Source organism: Vipera berus (assembly GCF_964194415.1).
Source record: "Vipera berus genome assembly, chromosome: 17".
Taxonomy (NCBI): domain Eukaryota; kingdom Metazoa; phylum Chordata; class Lepidosauria; order Squamata; family Viperidae; genus Vipera; species Vipera berus.
The window spans coordinates 3,952,537-3,970,093 of NC_138220.1; the positions used below are offsets into that span (position 1 = coordinate 3,952,537).

Genomic DNA, 17,557 nt, shown 5'->3' on the forward strand with positions numbered 1-17,557 from the left:
CTGAGCAGGGGGTTGGGCTAGACGACCTCCCAGGGCCCCTTCCAACTCGCTTATTCTGGCTTCGCTTTTCTTGCATGGATCCATGGGTTAGTGCAAAATTACGGCGTAGCCTGGCGACTGGATCCTGCAGGGCCTGGAATTTGGTCTGGCGCCGCGTTAAAAAGGGGAATTCGGAAATAGTTCTGCCAGATGTCAATTCCTCGTTCCGTCTAGCACGGCTTGGGGCTGGGAAGCATGGGAACTGCACCCCAAAGCATCCGGGGACCCGGGGCAGGGAAGGAAAACAAAAAAAAAGCCTTGCCTTTTGGCAGGTGGGGAACTGTCCCAAAGCCACAAACAAGTTTGTCTCAAACTCGGCTCGTTTCAGCACGGCAGCTTTTGGGGTGCTGGCCTCTTGAAATTTAAATTTATTTATTTTTTAATTCCATTTATATCCCGCCCTTCTCCGAAGACTCAGGGCGGCTTACAAGCTTAGCAGTAGCCTTCATTCTATGTATATGCCTGCTTATTAGGGCTTTCACACACACCCCAAGCGGCATTATTACAAAGTCAGCTTAATTGCCCCCAACAATCTGGGTCCTCAGATTGTCCTGAAGCCATGGCTTACCGTGAGACGCAAATGCAGCTCCCTAACCAGGTCAAAAGAAGAACGGATCCGCATTTGATTCTCAGCCTGGGTCCCATCACTGCAGAAGACCTCAGCAAATGGTGGGAACAGCCGTACGCGGCGGTTTTTTATTATTATTATTATTATTTTCCTGGCTGGAGAGAAGCAGGGGAAGAGATCCAGGTGTTCTGACAGCTGCAAATGCAGCACCTGGGCTGCAAAGGACGTGACGCTCTGCCCAGGCAGCCCTGCATGACGGTTTGTCCTTTAAAACTCCCCCAGGGCTGCTGGTTCTTGTCACCCTAAAATGAAAAACAAAACAACACAAAACAGCCCCAATATGCTTTAGGGAAAGAGAAAGCAGAGAATGAAGAAAAAAATAAGCAGAGAAATAGAAAAAGCTCCAGGCTTTTCCACTTAAAATGGGTAAGATGATGAGAATTGGAAAGGGGTGGGGAAACGCAGGGAACGAAAAACTCAGATTTGGAGGTTTTTCAAGTAAGTCGCGGAATGGGGCCGCAGGAGGAGAAAACAACAACAACAACAACCACAATTGTTTGCAGAGCCACATGACCCCACGCAAAAACCCATCCCAAGCAGTGGCGTCAACTTTTCTTGTTTTATCCTTAGCATTGGAGCATCCTGGTAGACTGCCCCTGACTATGGAGGCTCTGTGAGGACTCCCATTGGGATACTTAGGCATCCTGTCCCCTTTTTAAAGCCACTCGGCCACCAGCCCAGGCCAAAGGCTCAGAAAGTCCATCCTCTTCCTCACTCCCGCCCACCCCCACCCTTTCCGGTACCCGACTTCCTCCTGCTGGCCAACCTGCCGCCCTGCAGACTACATCTCCCATAATCCCCCTGCCCCTCCCCCATTCAAAGTCTTAAAAGACACCCTCCCCCCACATCTCCCCACTCCTGGAGGCTACTTTTCCCCCCCTGGATTCCTGAGACCACCCCACCCACCAACGAGATCTTCGCCCTCCTGACTTCAACTGTTGATTTTTCTCCCAACTGCAAAGGATCCAGGGGGTGGGGGGGAATTGAAGAGAAGGAAGAAGGAAGAAGAAAAAAAAATGTAAGAGTAAGCGGGCTGCTGGAGGACCCTGACTTCCCCCCCCCATTTTTCAGCCCAGCCGGGCGTGCAAAGCAGGGCAAAAGAGAGGAAGGACCAAATACAGGAAATTAGGAAGATTTTCTCCTTCTCTCTCTCTCTCTCTCTCTCTCTCTCTCTCTCTCTCTCTCTCCCTCCCTCCCTCCCTCCCTCCCTCCCTCTCTCTCTCTCTCTCTCTCTCTTTCTCTTTCCGGCAAGCCAAAGCTTGATCATGCATTTTACTTCTGCAGCAACGGTGTCTGTGTATATGGGGGGGGTGAGAAGTGGGGGGGCGTGTGTGGAAGCACTCTGCAGCTTTTCCTTTCCCCTCTGCAGCGAGACTGCATCAAAAATCGGTGTGTGTGTGTGTGTGTGTGTGTGTGTGTGTGTGGAGAGAATCAGCAAAGCAGAGCCACAACTGTTCCCTTCTTCTCCTTGATGCTGCTGGGGTGGGGGGGTGGGGGGGGTTGATTCATTCAAAGCCGTCCAGGCATGCATGCACCGAGGCATTTTCCTTACTGACCCAGAAAATCGAAGCACGAGAGAAAGTGGGGAGGGGGGGGCGGGGAGACAGGGTCTGCTCCCCGCAAAGCCCGCCCCGTCAAGGTCAACCCCCCCCCCTGTTGAAAGCAAAAGTTGGCCTTCAGAAAAGGGAAAGGAATACCCATCTTAAGGGTGGGTGGGCGTGTAAGAGAAACAGAGAGAGACTCCTTGCCTGCAAGAAATAAATCTTTTTTTAAAAAAAAAAAGATTTAGGGCAGGGGGACCCCAGTCGTAACCAACCCGTCCGACTGGACTGGAAAAGTTTCTGGCATAAAGCGAGGTTCCCCCAGACAGGCCACCCCCCACCCTTCCCCCTGTACCACCTCCCCAATTACCTGCCACCTCGTCGGGACCCTGTCTTCTTCTTCCCACGGTGGCTTGAGAAGTTCTTGGGAGGGTGGACTTCTTACAGTGACTGATAGCCGCCGAGGAAGATCGGAGGAGAATGAAAAGAAAGGGGGGGGGGAAGAGGAGGAGGAGGGAGGCATTAAATAGATTAAAAACTCTATTTTTGGAGAGGAGGGGTGGGGGTGGGGAATAATTGCTTCCGGTGAATGCCAAGCCTCCAGCAGCCGAAGGGCTGCAAAAAAAAAAAAAAATCTGGCAGGCGGGATTCCCATCAACTTGGCCTGTCTAAACAAGGTTAAAAGTGGGATCCGAAGTTCCTTACGTTCTTCTTCCTTGCTTTTTGAGCAGAGAGCGGACAACCACTTGCCTGAAGCGGTGTAGGGCCTCCTGCTTGAGCGGGGGGCTGGACTAGAGGACCTCTGGGGTCCCTTCCAGCTCCGTTATTCTGTCGCTCTTCTCCTGTAGGCAACTGAAGCGGGTGCCAGAAGAGCCATCTTTAAAAGAACGTTTCTTGACCCACTGGGCCCAGAGACGGGGTTTCGCTGAAATCCACGCTGGTGGAAGGGGGCCGTTTCCCCCCCCTCCCCCCGAGCAAAGACACAAAGGGTTTTGCGTTGCGACGCGTGGACAAACCGAGGTTGGCAAGCCCCTCAGAAAGCATTGCGATGATGCTGCCGTTTCGCACTTCTTAAAGAGTTGGGCCAAAGCCTCCTGGAATAAAAGTTCTCAAAGAGGAACCGAATGAAAAAAAATAAATAAAATAAAAATAAAAATAAAATCAAAAGAGGGTCACCTGCAAATCCTTACGAAAAGGGTTGGTGAGGCAGCCCAAGCGAAGGAACCGCCATCCAATAATTGAATACATAAGATGTATAAACCAGGGGTCTTCAAACTTGGCCCTTTTATGACTTGTGGACTTCAACTCCCAGAATTCCTCAGCCAGCATGCCTGGCTGAGGAATTCTGGGAGTTGAAGTCCACAAGTCATAAAAGGGCCAAGTTTGAAGACCCCTGGTCTAAACCGTAGGAAGCTTGGCGCCCCAAATAATCCACGTCCCAATCAATCGGCAACCCTGAGTCTGGCTCTGATTGCCAGCGCAGACAATAACATGAGAGAGAATAACAGAAATGACAGGATGAACAAGAGCTGGAAAGGGACCTTGGAGGTCTTCTAGTCCAGCCCCCCGCTCAAGCAGGAGACCCTATAACAACATCTGGTGGCAAGCCGTTCCACGGGTTAATTATTCTCCCTGCCGGGGAAATTTCTCCTTGCTTCTCTCCTTGGTTAGTTTCCATCCTTTGCTTCTTGTCCTGCCTTCAGGCGCTTTGGAGAATAAGTTGAAACCCCCCTCCCACTTCTTTGTGACAACCCCTGAAATACTGGAACATGGCTATCATGTCACACACACAACACACACACACACACAAGTCCTCCTTTTCACCAGAACAGAAGGCTAGTCTCACAGTCAACCAGATGTTCAGCCTAGATCTGGCATTATTATCTACCTATTGAGTCCTTCCCAAGGACTTCGGCTTAGCTAGGCAGCTGTTCTTGTCCAAAGTGCGAAATTGTGGTTCCCAGCTCCCACACAGCAAGGGTGTGTGTTTGTGGGGCCTTAAACCCATCTCCAAAAGGCAGGAAGGACAGGAAAACTTGCCATATTTAATTCATTGTTACTATTGTTGGTTGTTTTTTTTTTAACCATCCTGCTAGAACTGCAGCATTTTCTGAGCTGCAGAGAATGCAGCCCTGGACATGTTAGCCGCCTGCGCAATTCACTGCAGTCTTCTGCAGGCTGCGTTGGGGGGGGGCTTGCAGACCCACCGTCTCATTGCTGGAGAGGTCGAGCAGCTTGTCAAGGTTCCTAAGAAGAAGGAGAGAGAAATTCAGTGCCAGCAATGCAAGGTCGTCCCTTAACCACAAAACCGTGATATATTTCATACCCTGCAATAGTTTAAGGCACAACTGAAGGAAGCCAGGGCATCGTGGCTTGTTCAGTTAAAGGTGCTTAAATCAGTCCCGGTTCACACTGAAGCCCAGGAAACCCATTTTTTCCCCTAAATAAAGGAGAAATTCATCCGAACGCTCCGTTTGGCATTTGTTCACACAACGTTCCTTACAGGTAGGCCTGGAATCCCGACCTTTGGTGTGGCCCGCTTATTCCCTGTAGGATTAAGCTACGAGGGCTAGCTTGGTTTGCAGTATGTGTCTGGCCCTAAATGATGCTTTGACGTCCACAGGGGCTATACTTAACAATGCACTAGACCACAACGAGGTAGAGTTGTAGAAGCAGCAAATGTGAACGCAGCAAGTTATGCCAGTCTCTCGGGCTGCTAAACGCTTCTTGGAGAAATAGTGTCAGAAGGCAAATAAAGAGCATGTACAGATTCCCCCGGGGATTGGATTCCCATAACGCCCTACCCCCAGGGGCTGGTGGATGATGGGACCTGGAATTCCATACCCGCGTCTGGTTGGCAAGCAAGTAACGCAACTGCTCGGTAAATACGTAGGTGGATACTTTCATCCTGGGCCCAAAGTTTACACTTCGTTGCCGCCGAATGAATACACCCGAGGGAAAGGAGATGAAAATAAGAATAAAAACAGAACCAAGGGGAGAAGACTCGCTTGCCCGCCCGCTTCACAATCGGTCGCTCCGGCTCGACGTGAACCGCAAGCTTTTTTTCACCCCCTCCCTCCTACTCGCCATTGGGTAGAAGAGGCGGAGCTGCCCGGCCAAGAGAAGGCGAGGGAGAAATCTCCGCGTTGGCGCCGTCTCCCGTTTCCCGGATTCCGCCTTGCGCTTCTCCAACGCCGCCCGCGGGAGGGAGGTGAGTGGGTTTTTCCTGCGTGGGCAAAAATGCAAAGGGGGGGGAGGAAAGGAAGGATGGGTTGGCCAAGAGGGGAGGGGGCCTTCTTCACGTTCTCCTATTGCAATATATATATATATATATATAAATATTAATAATTATTTCAAACCTGGGCGTGCATTTTCCCCTGCGCCCTTCGGAACAAGCGCTTTTGCAAAAGGCGCCCGCTGGATAGGATCGCAGCCACCTTGCGCGGCTGAGCGCCGTCGGGATCCCTTCCAAAATCGACTCGCAAGCCCACTTCCGCCTTGCCTGCCAGCGGATCGCCTCTTGCAGGCGCCTCTTGCAAAGGGAGAAATAGGGGGAGGGGGGGGGAAGGATGGTTGGATGGGGCGCAACCGATATGAGGGGTGCCCCCCCTCCTCCTCCTCCGGATTTGCACCCAGATCCTGAGTGGGGGAAGCTTTCCCTGAACAATGCACGACCTGGGCCCCCCCCCCGCCACTTTTTCCTGGCTTTGTACACACAGCCTCCCAATCTTTCCCTAAATTTGTCTTTTTAAAACAAAAAAAAAACAAACAAAAAACTCCTTTCTTCCCGTTTTAATTGGGAAAAATGGGTGTAATTTTCTTTTTGCGTGTTCTGATCTCTGTTAGAAATCTCTCCTCCAGGTGTACGTAAGCGCACCTTGTGTGCAAGTCTTCCATTTAATAGGTCAGCAATTAACCAAGTCACATCCACTTGGCAAGATCCTGGTGGATTTATTTGCACAAGCAGAAAGTGGCCTTCTCAAAATTTGCGTTGGGGGATCTCTCGGCGGTGGGACCGACAAACTGGTTCTGCAACTGGTTCTGCGGCTTAAGCTGGAAACAGGTTAGAGGCAAAATTTCCATGTTCAGCAAAAAAACAAACAGCTGCATAATTTTTCCCAGACTGGTGGGGATGCTTTGGGAAAGCTGACTCTTTCAAACTGGGGTTTGTTGAAAGCGCACTGCAGCGTGTGTGTGTGCATAGACAAAGCCAACCCGTATCCAATATTGGGCTGGGGGCGGGTGTTGTGCATGGGGGAAAAGCAGGGGTTGTGGTGCCAAAACAGGCTGCGTACTGGATTTGTGTGTTTGTTTGTTCCAAATGTTTACGGCAAGACTTGGCAACTGTCACTCTGAGAAAAGCCGGGTCGTGGTGCGAAAACAGGCCTGCTCTATCTGTCTGTCTGTCTGTCTGTCTGTCTGTCTATCTATCTATCTATCTATCTATCTATCTATCTATCTATCTAACTATTGCAAATGTTTATGGCAAGACTTGGCAACTGTCAGTCTGAGAAAAGCCGGGTCGTGGTGCGAAAACAGGCCTGCTCTCTCTCTCTGTCTGTCTGTCTGTCTGTCTATCTATCTATCATCTATCTATCTATCTATCTATCTATCTATCTATCTATCTATCTATCTATCTATCTATCTTTCTATCTAACTATTGCAAATGTTTATGGCAAGACTTGGCAACTGTCAGTCTGAGAAAAGCCGGGTCGTGGTGCGAAAACAGGCCTGCTCTCTCTCTCTCTCTGTCTGTCTGTCTGTCTGTCTGTCTGTCTGTCTGTCTGTCTGTCTATCTATCTATCTATCTATCTATCTATCTATCTATCTATCTATCTTTCTATCTATCTATCTATCTATCTTTCTATCTAACTATTGCAAATGTTTGTGGCAACCCTTGGCAACTGTTGCTCCGAAACCTCAGCGCAATGGGCAGTTTTTAAGGTGCCCAATCCTTTTGCTGGCTCCAAAACAAAAAACATATTTTTAAAAAATGTGTCACTTTTCTGCCCATTCAGAAGGGACTGGGAGCAGCTGAAATGGGGGGGGGGGGGAGAGAGAGAAATAAACAAAAACAAAATCAGAACTTCCGGACTACAAAGATGGGCTGGTTTAAAACAACCTTTTTTAAAATAAAATAAAAACTAGGTTCGGAAATGAACCCATTTCTGAGTGAGCCTGGTGCAAAGAATCAAAGGGACTAAAGTTGCGTAGCAGCTTAAACAATCAACTACGAAACCAGGGTTCAATTGAGCAATCTAATTAAGGCTAGTTTTCCACACGTGGCCAACTGACTTTCTCACTGATCTGAGTTAAATGTGTTGTGTGAACCCAGCTTAGATCAGTGAAGGTGTGCCCGGACTTTCTAACTGCTATTTAATATATTTCTTTTTCTTTGCCTTCTGAGAGGGTGGCTTCTGCACCAGGAAATGCTGATTTATTTTTTAATCTGTGGGATTTCTGTTTAACTAACCGTTGGACCGTTGGAGTGTTGAAAGCAAGGAAGCATTAATGGCCAGTTTCTGTATAAGGCTGATCAATCGGCCTTTTTCATAAATTCGAAGTAAACATATAATATACAATTTAGACAGGAAGGAGAGATTCGGACTGAACCTCAGTGGAGGTGTTGACAAGCTCCCGGATCGTTGCGAGTAAAAGATCATCCTGGCTTTTGTTTCCTACATCACATCTGTGCAATCGTCTACAACAGGGGTAGGCAACCTTGGCTCTTTTATGACTCGTGGACTTCAACACGGGACAACGTTCCCTTAACAAACTGTCTCGCTTAGCGGCAGAAATTTGAGGCTCCATTGTGGTTCGTTAAGTCAAGGACTGCCTGTGTGCAGATTTCCAACACATAGGATTAAACAGGAATGTAAACAATGAAAATCTTGCTTCTCTTTTTTTTTTGCACCAGGAAACCTGTTGGCCTACGAAGCACGCTTGCAACAAATGCTTTTTTTTTTTTTTGCTCAAGAATATCTTAACGCCGAGCCAGCAAATGTGAAATTGAAATTTGTTGCCTCGCCGGGGGTACAGAGCTGATCATTGAAACGGTCCGAAGCCTTAAGTCCAAAGATGCAAATGTTGTTGTTTTGTTTTCTCTCTCTCTTCTTCCTGACTTTGAAAAAAAAAATTCCTTTTCTATTCCTTCCCTTTCTTTCCAGAGCGCTTAACGATGCTTTTTCAAGGGACCCTGGCCGTGATCGTCATCTGGGGGATTTTCCCCGCTGAAAGCAGGGAATCTCGGGGCCACATTTCCATCGTCCTCGTGGGGGCCACGGGGGATTTGGCCAAAAAATACCTGTGGCAGAGCCTGTTCCAGCTTTACCTGGACGAAGTGGCCAACGGGCACACTTTCGCTTTCTATGGGGCCGCTCAGCAGGAGCCCGAGGTGGGGCGCAGGCTGATGTATGAGCCCTTGAAAAAACTGGCCTGCTCGCCAGAGGTGCCGCCCGACAGATGTGCGGTGCTAAAGGACCAGTTCTTGAAATTAACCGAGTACCACCAGTTGAAAGGGGCAGAAGACTACGCCAAGTTCAGCCAGGGCATTGAGACCAGCCTTGCTCAAGAGGAGCTGGTGGAAAGAGGACGCATCTTTTACCTCTCCGTGCCGCCGTTCGCCTACGCCGAAATTGCCCGGCACATTAACAGCAGCTGTAGGCCTCCTTCCGGCGCCTGGTTGCGGGTGGTGCTGGAGAAACCCTTTGGCCACGATTGGTTGTCTGCGCAACGGCTGGCCGAGGAGCTGGCGAAGGTCTTCCGCGAAGAGGAGATTTACCGGGTGGATCATTACCTGGGCAAGCAGGTGAGATGGGAGGAGACTCTTGACGGGCTTTGAATTGTCCATTGCAACATCTGGGATGGAGGAGAGGAGGAATCCTGGCTTGATCGGGAGGGGAATCCAGCAGCAAGGGGGGGGACGGGGCGGGGGGGGGATTGACGCTTTTTAAGAGGCGTGACTCTGGCTTTTGCCGAGAGGCGTTGAAGTTCAGCGTACATCATCCCCAGCCAGAGGAGCTTGTAGAGTGATTAAGAGGCTTATTTATTTATTTATTTAGACAATTTATATTTGCCACCTGCTCGTTCAGCGGTAACTCGGGGCAGCTTATGGGAAATAAAAGCACAGTATAAAAAGAAATAAAAAGAATAGAATAGGAATAGGAATAGAATAGAATAGAATAGAATAGAAAATAGGAATAGAATAGAATAGAATAGAATAGAATAGAATAGAATAGAATAGAATAGAATAGAATAGAATAGAATATAGGGATAGAATAGAATAGAATAGAATAGAATAGAATAGAATAGAATAGAATAGAATAAGAGTTGGAAGGGACCTTGGAGGTCATCTAGTCTGACCCCCTGCTCAGGCAGGAAGCCTTTTATCTTTCGGACAAAAGGGGTCTTTTTTGACCTTCTTACAGTAGGAAAACGAGGGTGATTTTATTTAATTTGGGGTCCCCCGCCCCCCCGCCCCGTGAGCTAACCCACTGCAGTTGTGTGCTGGAGAGTGTGTTGTCGGGGAGTGAGTGTGCAAAAAGACAGAATGAGAAACCAAACCGCCGTGCCAGGAATCCCAAGGTTTTCACTTCAGTTTTGTTGAGTAAGAGGTTTTTTTTGTTTTGTTTTGTTTTTTTGGCCTCCCGTCTCTGCTGGGCTGTCAAATTCCAAAATTTCCCCACGCGAGGCTTTTAATTTGATAAGCTGGCCACAAAGCCTGCAATTTTCACTTCTCTTCTTCGAAGTTTCCCCCCCCCACTCCCCCTTGTTGTTTTTTCCTGGTTTGAGAAGGATCCGTCATTCTGCAAGGCAGGGATGGAAGCATGTTGTTGTTGGCTGTGGGAGAGAGGAGATCTTGCCTGGAAATTGGATAATTTGGCTTTAACAAGGGGCCAAAAGTTGGTATTTTCATCTCTATACAGAAATCAAGAGGAAGGGGGCCTCTGGGTACGTGCAGAGTGCGTCTAGGATGTAAGGGAGGGGTTTATTGGGTTTAGACATAGAAAAGCGCAACAAAAGCCTGACATTGAGTAAGTAACTAAGTAAGTTTTCTCTTTTCTTCAAACACGTACCTATAGTTTTGTTAAGACAGGCAGTCCTCAACTTACAACAGATTGTTTAGCGAGCGTTTGAAGTTACAGCAGGGCTGAAAAAAATGACGTAGGACTATTTTTTGCACACTTAGGACTTTTGCAGCATCCCCGGTGGTCACGTGATCAAAATTCAAACACTTGGCAACTGACTCATATTTACGACGGTCGCAGCGTCCCGGGGGGGGTGTCACACGATCCCCCTTTTACGGCCTTCCGACGTCAATGGGGAAGCCAGATCCACTTAACAACCGTGTTGCTAACTTAACTGCAGCAACAGAAGTCGTAAAATGGAGCAAAACTCACTTAGCAAATGTCTCACTTAGCGACAGAAACCTGACCGTAAGTGGAGGACTTACCGTAACGGAGAAGCTTAGCTTCCCAAATGTTTGAATCGCGCTCCGAACTAATCGGGATCCAACTTCTAGCCAATCAGGCGTATTTCTGATGGGGGAATTCGGAAATCCCTCTGCTTAATTTGCTCCCCAAATTTTACCCACCACAGAACCAAATGCAACTTTTATTAAAGGCCTAATCAATCATTTGGAGGGCTGATCAGAAGAGAATTTGATTAGATCTTCGAATTTAAATGTGAAATGGATCGGAGTTGGGTCTTTGACACAACTGGCTTGCAAGATCCATCCCTAGAAAAGAGAGGCTTCCGGTATGGTTTCTTTTCTTTTTTTTATTTTTCCCAAAAAATATGCAAATTTTCCCTTTGTTCTCCCATTCTTGAAGGTGGTAGCTCACATTTTACCCTTCCGGGATCAGAACCGGGAAAAACTGGGCCCTCTCTGGAACCAGCATCACGTGGAACGTGTGGAAATTGTTCTGAAAGAGACGGTGGACGTCAAAAGTACGTGGGCATCCATTTGGGTTGGGAGGAAGAATCAGAGGGAGGCGGACTTAACGATTTCATTATTAATGTAAATGAATTTTCCACAAGCAATACCGATTTCCGGGTTGTTGTTGTTGTTGTTTTTGGGGGGGGGGGGTTTGGATGGACGCTTCAGCCTTTCCACACCGCAGTTCCCTTAACGTTTTCAACTTAATGTCTTTTTTTCCATTTAATTCAGACACCTGCAGTTTGGATCGGCTGCCTTCAGCGACTCATTAAACTCTCTTTTATTTTCGCTCGATTCAGGCATTTGCCCTTCCTTAGCAGGCCAGGTAAAAGCTGCGGGAAAGAGTCCCGCGTTTTCATTCGATTGGCTTTTTATTTTATGCCTGCCGGTCGCTTTCCACGATCATAGAGTGGAATTCCAGTGGCCTGAGTCTTAATGAGAGGATATCCTGTGCGATTGTGGCAATCAGCCCTTTATGAAAAACCATGAGGACTAGTGACTTAACCTTAATTGCACAGGAAGAGCCGTTGCGGAATGATCAAAGCGCCTTCATTTTGCCCGTGGAAAGTCAACAGAGAGATCGCTTGGGAAGCCTCGGGAAGTCGCCGTGGTGGGCAAAACTTACCACGCTGCTGTTTTCCTGTGCCCGGCGGCACCCAGGATGGTGTTGGCTCTCCGCCAGCTTCGTTTTTCTGCTGTCTCAGACATGCGCCTGGGCTGTGCACGTTGCCAGCAATGCATTATGTTATTAAAGGCAACAAGCGTCCCATTTCCTAAAATAATCATTTTAAGCTTGGCAAATTCCGGGGTTTTTTGTTTTTTTTTAATCTGGCTGGGGAACAAGGAGGGAATTCTTGGTGCGTGCTCCTCTGCAAGCGATCGTTTGTTGAAGGACAGGAAAATGGGCCGTGTGTTTGCTTGCAGTATAGCCCTTAATGTTTTTTTCCCTTTTCTTTCTTTTGAGTTGGAGAAACTGGCTGGGCAAAAATTCTTTCCCTCTTCCTGGGTGCAGTACAAAACCGGAGTGACCAAAACTGATTTTTCTCACCTTTCTGAAGGACACTACAGCAGGAGAGTCTGTCTGAACTCCACTGACTCGTTTCTCACTCTTTGCTGAGCTAGGTGGCCTTCAGGGGTTCCCAAAAGCTAAGTAGGGATGGGCCCAGGTACCGCAGTCCTTGAACAGGAGGCCACCAGGTGATCCCACAGTAGGGTGCGGAGGGAGGCCAAAGAACCGTCCGGGAAGAGAGGCGGGGTGCGCAGTCTTCCATAGCTTGCCGAGCGGGGATGAATAATTTTGCAAATGGCCTGCTAAGCGGGGGAAAGCTTTTAATTCTGCCGATTAATCGGTACGGCGATTATAACCTGGGCTCGGCGCTCTGGCTGGGGCTTCTCACAGCCACTGTTTCTGCTTTGCCCAGATCGCACGGAGTTTTACGAACAGTACGGGGTCCTCCGCGACATGCACCAGAACCATCTCACCGAAATCCTGATGTCTCTCGCCATGGAGCTGCCGGCCAACCTCACCAGCGCGGGAGACGTTCTCCAAAGCAAACTTGCCGCTTTCTCCTCCTTGCGAAGCTTGGAAAAAACCAGCGCCGTGATTGGCCAGTACGAGGCGTACGGCGCCCAGGTGAGGGAGGAGCTTCAGAAAGGGCAGGACCACTTCACCAAAACCCCAACGTTTGCAGGTAAATCTGACACCCAAGGCAGGGTGGGTGGGGGTGGGGTGGGGGTGTGAAAAAAAAAAAGATAAAACTTAGAGACGGGAGTTGACACGTATTTCCCCAATTCGTGGCCCTATAGAGACGTAAGTGCAATCCTTGATAGGCAGCGGGTGGTTTTGTCGGTTGGGGATGATGGGGCTTGTAATTAGCCCCCGCTTGGAGATTTTGGGGGGGGGTCAGTGGAGCAGAATGGTTAATTCTACTTGGAAAAACTTTGGTTCATCAGCTGGGGTTTTTATCTTGGAGGCTAAACTATAACTCCCGCGAACCTGGTCTTCCCCGCCTCGGTGGGGAGGGTGTGCGTCTGTGGGTCAGAAGCCCTGTAGCCCCCCTCCATTCTCTTGTCATTTTAGGAGTGCTGGTCCACTTGGACAATCTGCGCTGGGAAGGGGTGCCTTTCGTCCTCACTTCCGGAAAAGTCCTTGACGAACGGGTCAGCTACGCCCGGATCCTCTTCAAAAACCAGGCGCACTGCGTCCAGACGGAGAGCACCTGGGATGCCGAGCATAGCCAATGCAAGCCGAAACAGATCATCTTCTACATTGGGCACGGGGAGCTGAATTCACCCGCCATCCTCGTCAGCCGTAACCTCTTTAAGCCAGCCATGCCAGGCGGCGCCTGGAAAGAGCTCCAGGATCGCCCTCAGCTGCGCCTTTGGGGACAAAGTCTCTCCGATTATCACGTCTATGTGCCCACCGTCAAGAGGGAGGCTTATGCCTTCCTGCTCTCCGCGATCTATCATGGGAAAAAGGAATCCTTCATCACCACAGAGAATCTGCTGGCCTCGTGGGCATTTTGGTCCCCGTTGCTGGATCAGCTGAGCCGCGAATCGCCCCGGCTGTATCCCGGTGGTTGGGAAAATGGGCACCTGCTGGATTTTGAGGTGGCTGGCCAGGAAGTGGCTTTCCTAGCCAGAGAGACCCTTCACGTGATCGACTTGGAGGAGAAACACACCGCAGAGAGATTCCAGACCCTGCTCTCCACATTTCGAGAGAGCCAGTTGATTACCGCCTGGGCAGACGACCTCATTGGCCGTCTGGCGTCCGACATTGAAACCGCGGCGCTGGCCGCCATCCGGAGGAGCGGCGAATTCCACTTGGCGCTTTCGGGCGGATCGAGCCCCTTGGCCTTGTTCCGACAACTCAGCAGGCACTGCTACGGCTTCCCCTGGAAGCAGACGCATTTGTGGCTGGTGGACGAGCGCTGCGTCCCGCTGGCCGATCCGGAATCGAATTTCGGCCAGCTGCACCAGCACTTACTCCAGTACGTGCGGATTCCTTATTTCAACATCCATCCGATGCCCGTGCATCTTAACCGGAGGCTTTGCGTGGAGGGCGACCGAGGCCCGGAGCTGTACGCCAACGAGATTGGGGCCTTGGTGGCCAACTCCAGCTTTGACCTGGTTATTCTGGGAATGGGCACCGACGGGCACACGGCCTCCCTCTTCCCGGGCTCGGTCGGCCTCGAGGGGGATAAAGACGTCATTTTCGCCGAGAGTCCCACGAAACCTCACCAGCGCATGACAATCACTTTGCCGCTTATCAACAAAGCCAGACAGGTGTCGGTCTTAGTTATGGGGAAAAGCAAACACGAGACGGTCTCCATTGTCAGCCGGGCCGGGAACGATCCCCGGAAATGGCCCATATCCGGCGTGAAGCCCCAAAAAGGCCAGGTATCCTGGTATATTGACTATGATTCCTTAATGGGGTGATCTTTCGGAAGCTGTGGGTTTCCCCCACACACACACTTAACCTGGCCTTTCTCAACAGTGTGGTGTGAAAATTGTCTGGGGGATGAATTGAGGCAAAACAAACACACCTTTTTTTTTTACACTTAATGGACCACCGCAGGCTAAGCTGTTTTTCTTCTCATTAAATTGTCTAATAACAGCCAGCCAGGTTTTCTCACCACTCAGGAAGTGGCCTAATTCCCCCGTGGCTGTGATTGAGGCTGTGAATCCTTTGTAAGCTTCATTCAAAGAATGTGCAGTCCTCCTTGAAGGCCTCCTCCCTCATTAATTTATCTAATTCTGGTTAATTGAGCCATCAGAGAGGCCATTCACCACCACACCTTGTGGCGCTGAGTTCCGCTGGCTCAGTCTGGCCTCTGGAAGCCTTCAGGTGGAAGATTGGGAGAGGTAGGAAATATCTGTCAGTTCTTTTTACTCTCCTGGTCAAGGTACAAGTTTGCTATGTGCCTCAATTCTGCCCCCACCCACCATGAGTTTATATATTAAACAACCTACCTCACAGGCCTATCTGCAGTTTAATCCCAGGTTTTTAAAAAAAACATATTCTGCAATGCAAAGACATCTACTGCCAGAAATTCACTTTTGGGATACGATTAGGCAAAGTGAGCGGGTAGATGGATGCCCAGCTGTGTGCCAACACCAGGCATGGAAAAAGGCAGGTTGGTTTTGGCCTGTAGAGGCTGGGCTGAGTTTTAAGAGATTGCAAGAGATTGCAAGCAAAGTTTTGCCAACTTCGCTGGTGCCCTTCCAGTTCAAATCGGCACAATTCTGCTTTAGATAGGAGATTTATCTTGCAACCTGGTGTTGATTTGGTGTCAAAACAGTTGCTAAAATTGAGTTGGGGCAAGTGGAAAATAAAATAAAATAAAATAAAATAGAGAAATGTGATTCTACCGCCACCAGGTAGAGCCATTTCCTACCTTTTCAGAATTTTTATTTCCAGGATAGAATGTTTTGCAAAAAAAACCCCAATGAGAAACAGCAAACAATGGGTGGGTGGGGATGATGGGGACTGTAATCCTTCAAGGCTGGAGGGCAGCAACTTACAGAAGGCTACGGTAGCATAAAAGGATGAGACAAAGCACGTTGGCGTCTTCTGAATTTAAACCAGTGATGGATTACGTTGGATGGCATTTCTGCAATAATAAGAAAGTGCCTTAAACAGCTTTTTTTTTCCTGCTATGGTATTTTGAAGCTGGGCCACTTAAAGTGTGTGGACTTCAACTCCCAGAATTCCCCAGCCAGCCTGAGGAATTCTGGGAGTTGAGGTCCACACCACATAAAGTGGCCAGGTTTTTTTTAAAACTGATTTAAACTGGTGTTTTCCACTTGTGATTTTGAAGACTGCTGATATTTTTTTACACTAAATCTTCCTTTTTTTCCCAGAGGATCGGTGTTCGGCGGCATTTATACGCCCGAAATGAGTTTTTAAATTTTGTAAAAAAAAAAAATTTTTTTTTTGCAATAAACCGTTTTTGCTCTCGCATTCTCTGGCTGTGTATTTGGTTTGGTAGACTGCCTGCTGCTAGGGAGGCTCTGTTTGAGAACCTGGGGATGAAGGTCGCTTCCGTTCCACTAAGCGCCAGGGTGTGTGTGAATGGTGTGTTTCAGTTTAAAGCAGCCCAGCTGTTGTGCCTCCAGTACATGCAAAGCCTGTCCAGTGTTGCGTGGGCGGTTACGTATTTTTTTGTGCAGCGGTGGTGGGGAAAACGTAAAGCCTGTTGCGAGAAAAACCACTCCGAAGGTCAGCAAAATGCTGTTTCCTTGAGTCAGATTGGCAGCCGCTGGTGACATCCGTCACGGGGAGTTCACGCTTGGCATTGGTCGGGTGGTGCACGCAAGAAAACAACAACCTTTGCTGGGACACAACAGTCCTGAACTCTCCGCTGCTGGGAGATAAGGAAGAACAAACTCATTTGTGCCAAATGGAAGGAAAGAGACAATCTCTGACGCTGGCAAAGAGTTGGCTAATCCACGGTGCACGGCTACGGTGACCGGACAGCCTCAGCCTCTCGGCGCACCATCCATAAAATGGGTATATTTCTACTTCCCTGCCATCACTTTACATTGGACTTCCCCGATCTGGTGCTATCCCAGCAGTCCTAGCTTCCTGCTGCTGTAATACCGGCAGAGATACTGCCTTGGACCATGGAGGTTTTGCTAAAGAGAGCAGCCCGGAAGTTTGCTAAGTGTCTTTGGGACCGCCTCACAGGGCTGATGTGCAGTTAACAGTGGAAAGGCAAGCATTTTTCGAGAAAAAAGGGTATTAAGGCCACAAGAGAAGCGATTCACCAGTTGAATAGCACTTATGTTGAGATTTGCCAGTGGCTTAAAAAAAAGCCATGTTTCCTTTTTAAATCAGTTCACTCAGGACTAGAAACTTAAAATTCCCCATTTTATGTTTTTAACTCTTGGGAACATGCAGCCAGGTCAGTTCATGTCTGCCCTTAATACTTCCAACAGAGCCTGGGGGAAGAAAAAAAAAGTTTTGGCTTTGTTTTAGGATTCAGCAAACCATTGAAATTTTGAGAAGCAGGAAGTGTTAAAAAGTTGTTGTACATATAAAAGGAATCTGCCATCTTTCAGGGCAGGGGGGAAAACCCCCCCAAACTTGCTCAATTTAAAGTAAAGGAACGATGGTTTAAAATGTAACTTTTCCTTCATTTTTTCCTTGGAGGAAGATGAAAGGAAAGCTGGCAACATTTGTGTGGTGTTGATTTACAAAGTCCAGCCAAGCGTCACAACACTTTTTTTTTTTTTTGCTGCAGGAAAAAAAATCAGCCCCGCTGATGTTAAATGAAGCACTGCAGTTGTTCAGTTAGTCACAAGCTCGTTAAGTGAAACTTTTACGGTCAGAAAAAGTCGCAAAAAGGGAACCGTCCCTATACCTCTGTGAAGATCTGACCTGGAAAGTTAACACAACCCAGGTGGCCA

General features: G+C 48.7%; 1 protein-coding gene across 2 annotated transcripts; it reads left to right on the forward strand.

Moving 5' to 3' along the window:
* The first annotated feature begins 5,372 nt into the window (after window positions 1-5,372).
* H6PD (hexose-6-phosphate dehydrogenase/glucose 1-dehydrogenase) lies at window positions 5,373-16,109 on the forward strand. 2 transcript variants are annotated; one of them, XM_081341600.1, is made up of 5 exons: window positions 5,373-5,419; window positions 8,376-9,016; window positions 11,040-11,157; window positions 12,568-12,837; window positions 13,227-16,109. In XM_081341600.1, the coding sequence occupies exons 2-5, from the start codon at window positions 8,387-8,389 to the stop codon at window positions 14,582-14,584; spliced, it is 2,376 nt and encodes a 791-aa protein (XP_081197726.1). In that variant the 5' UTR covers window positions 5,373-5,419; window positions 8,376-8,386; the 3' UTR covers window positions 14,585-16,109. The 2 variants fall into 2 exon arrangements, with proteins under 2 accessions (XP_081197726.1, XP_081197725.1); XM_081341599.1 differs by lacking the exon at window positions 5,373-5,419 and adding an exon at window positions 5,852-6,271.
* Window positions 16,110-17,557: the final 1,448 nt, after the last annotated feature.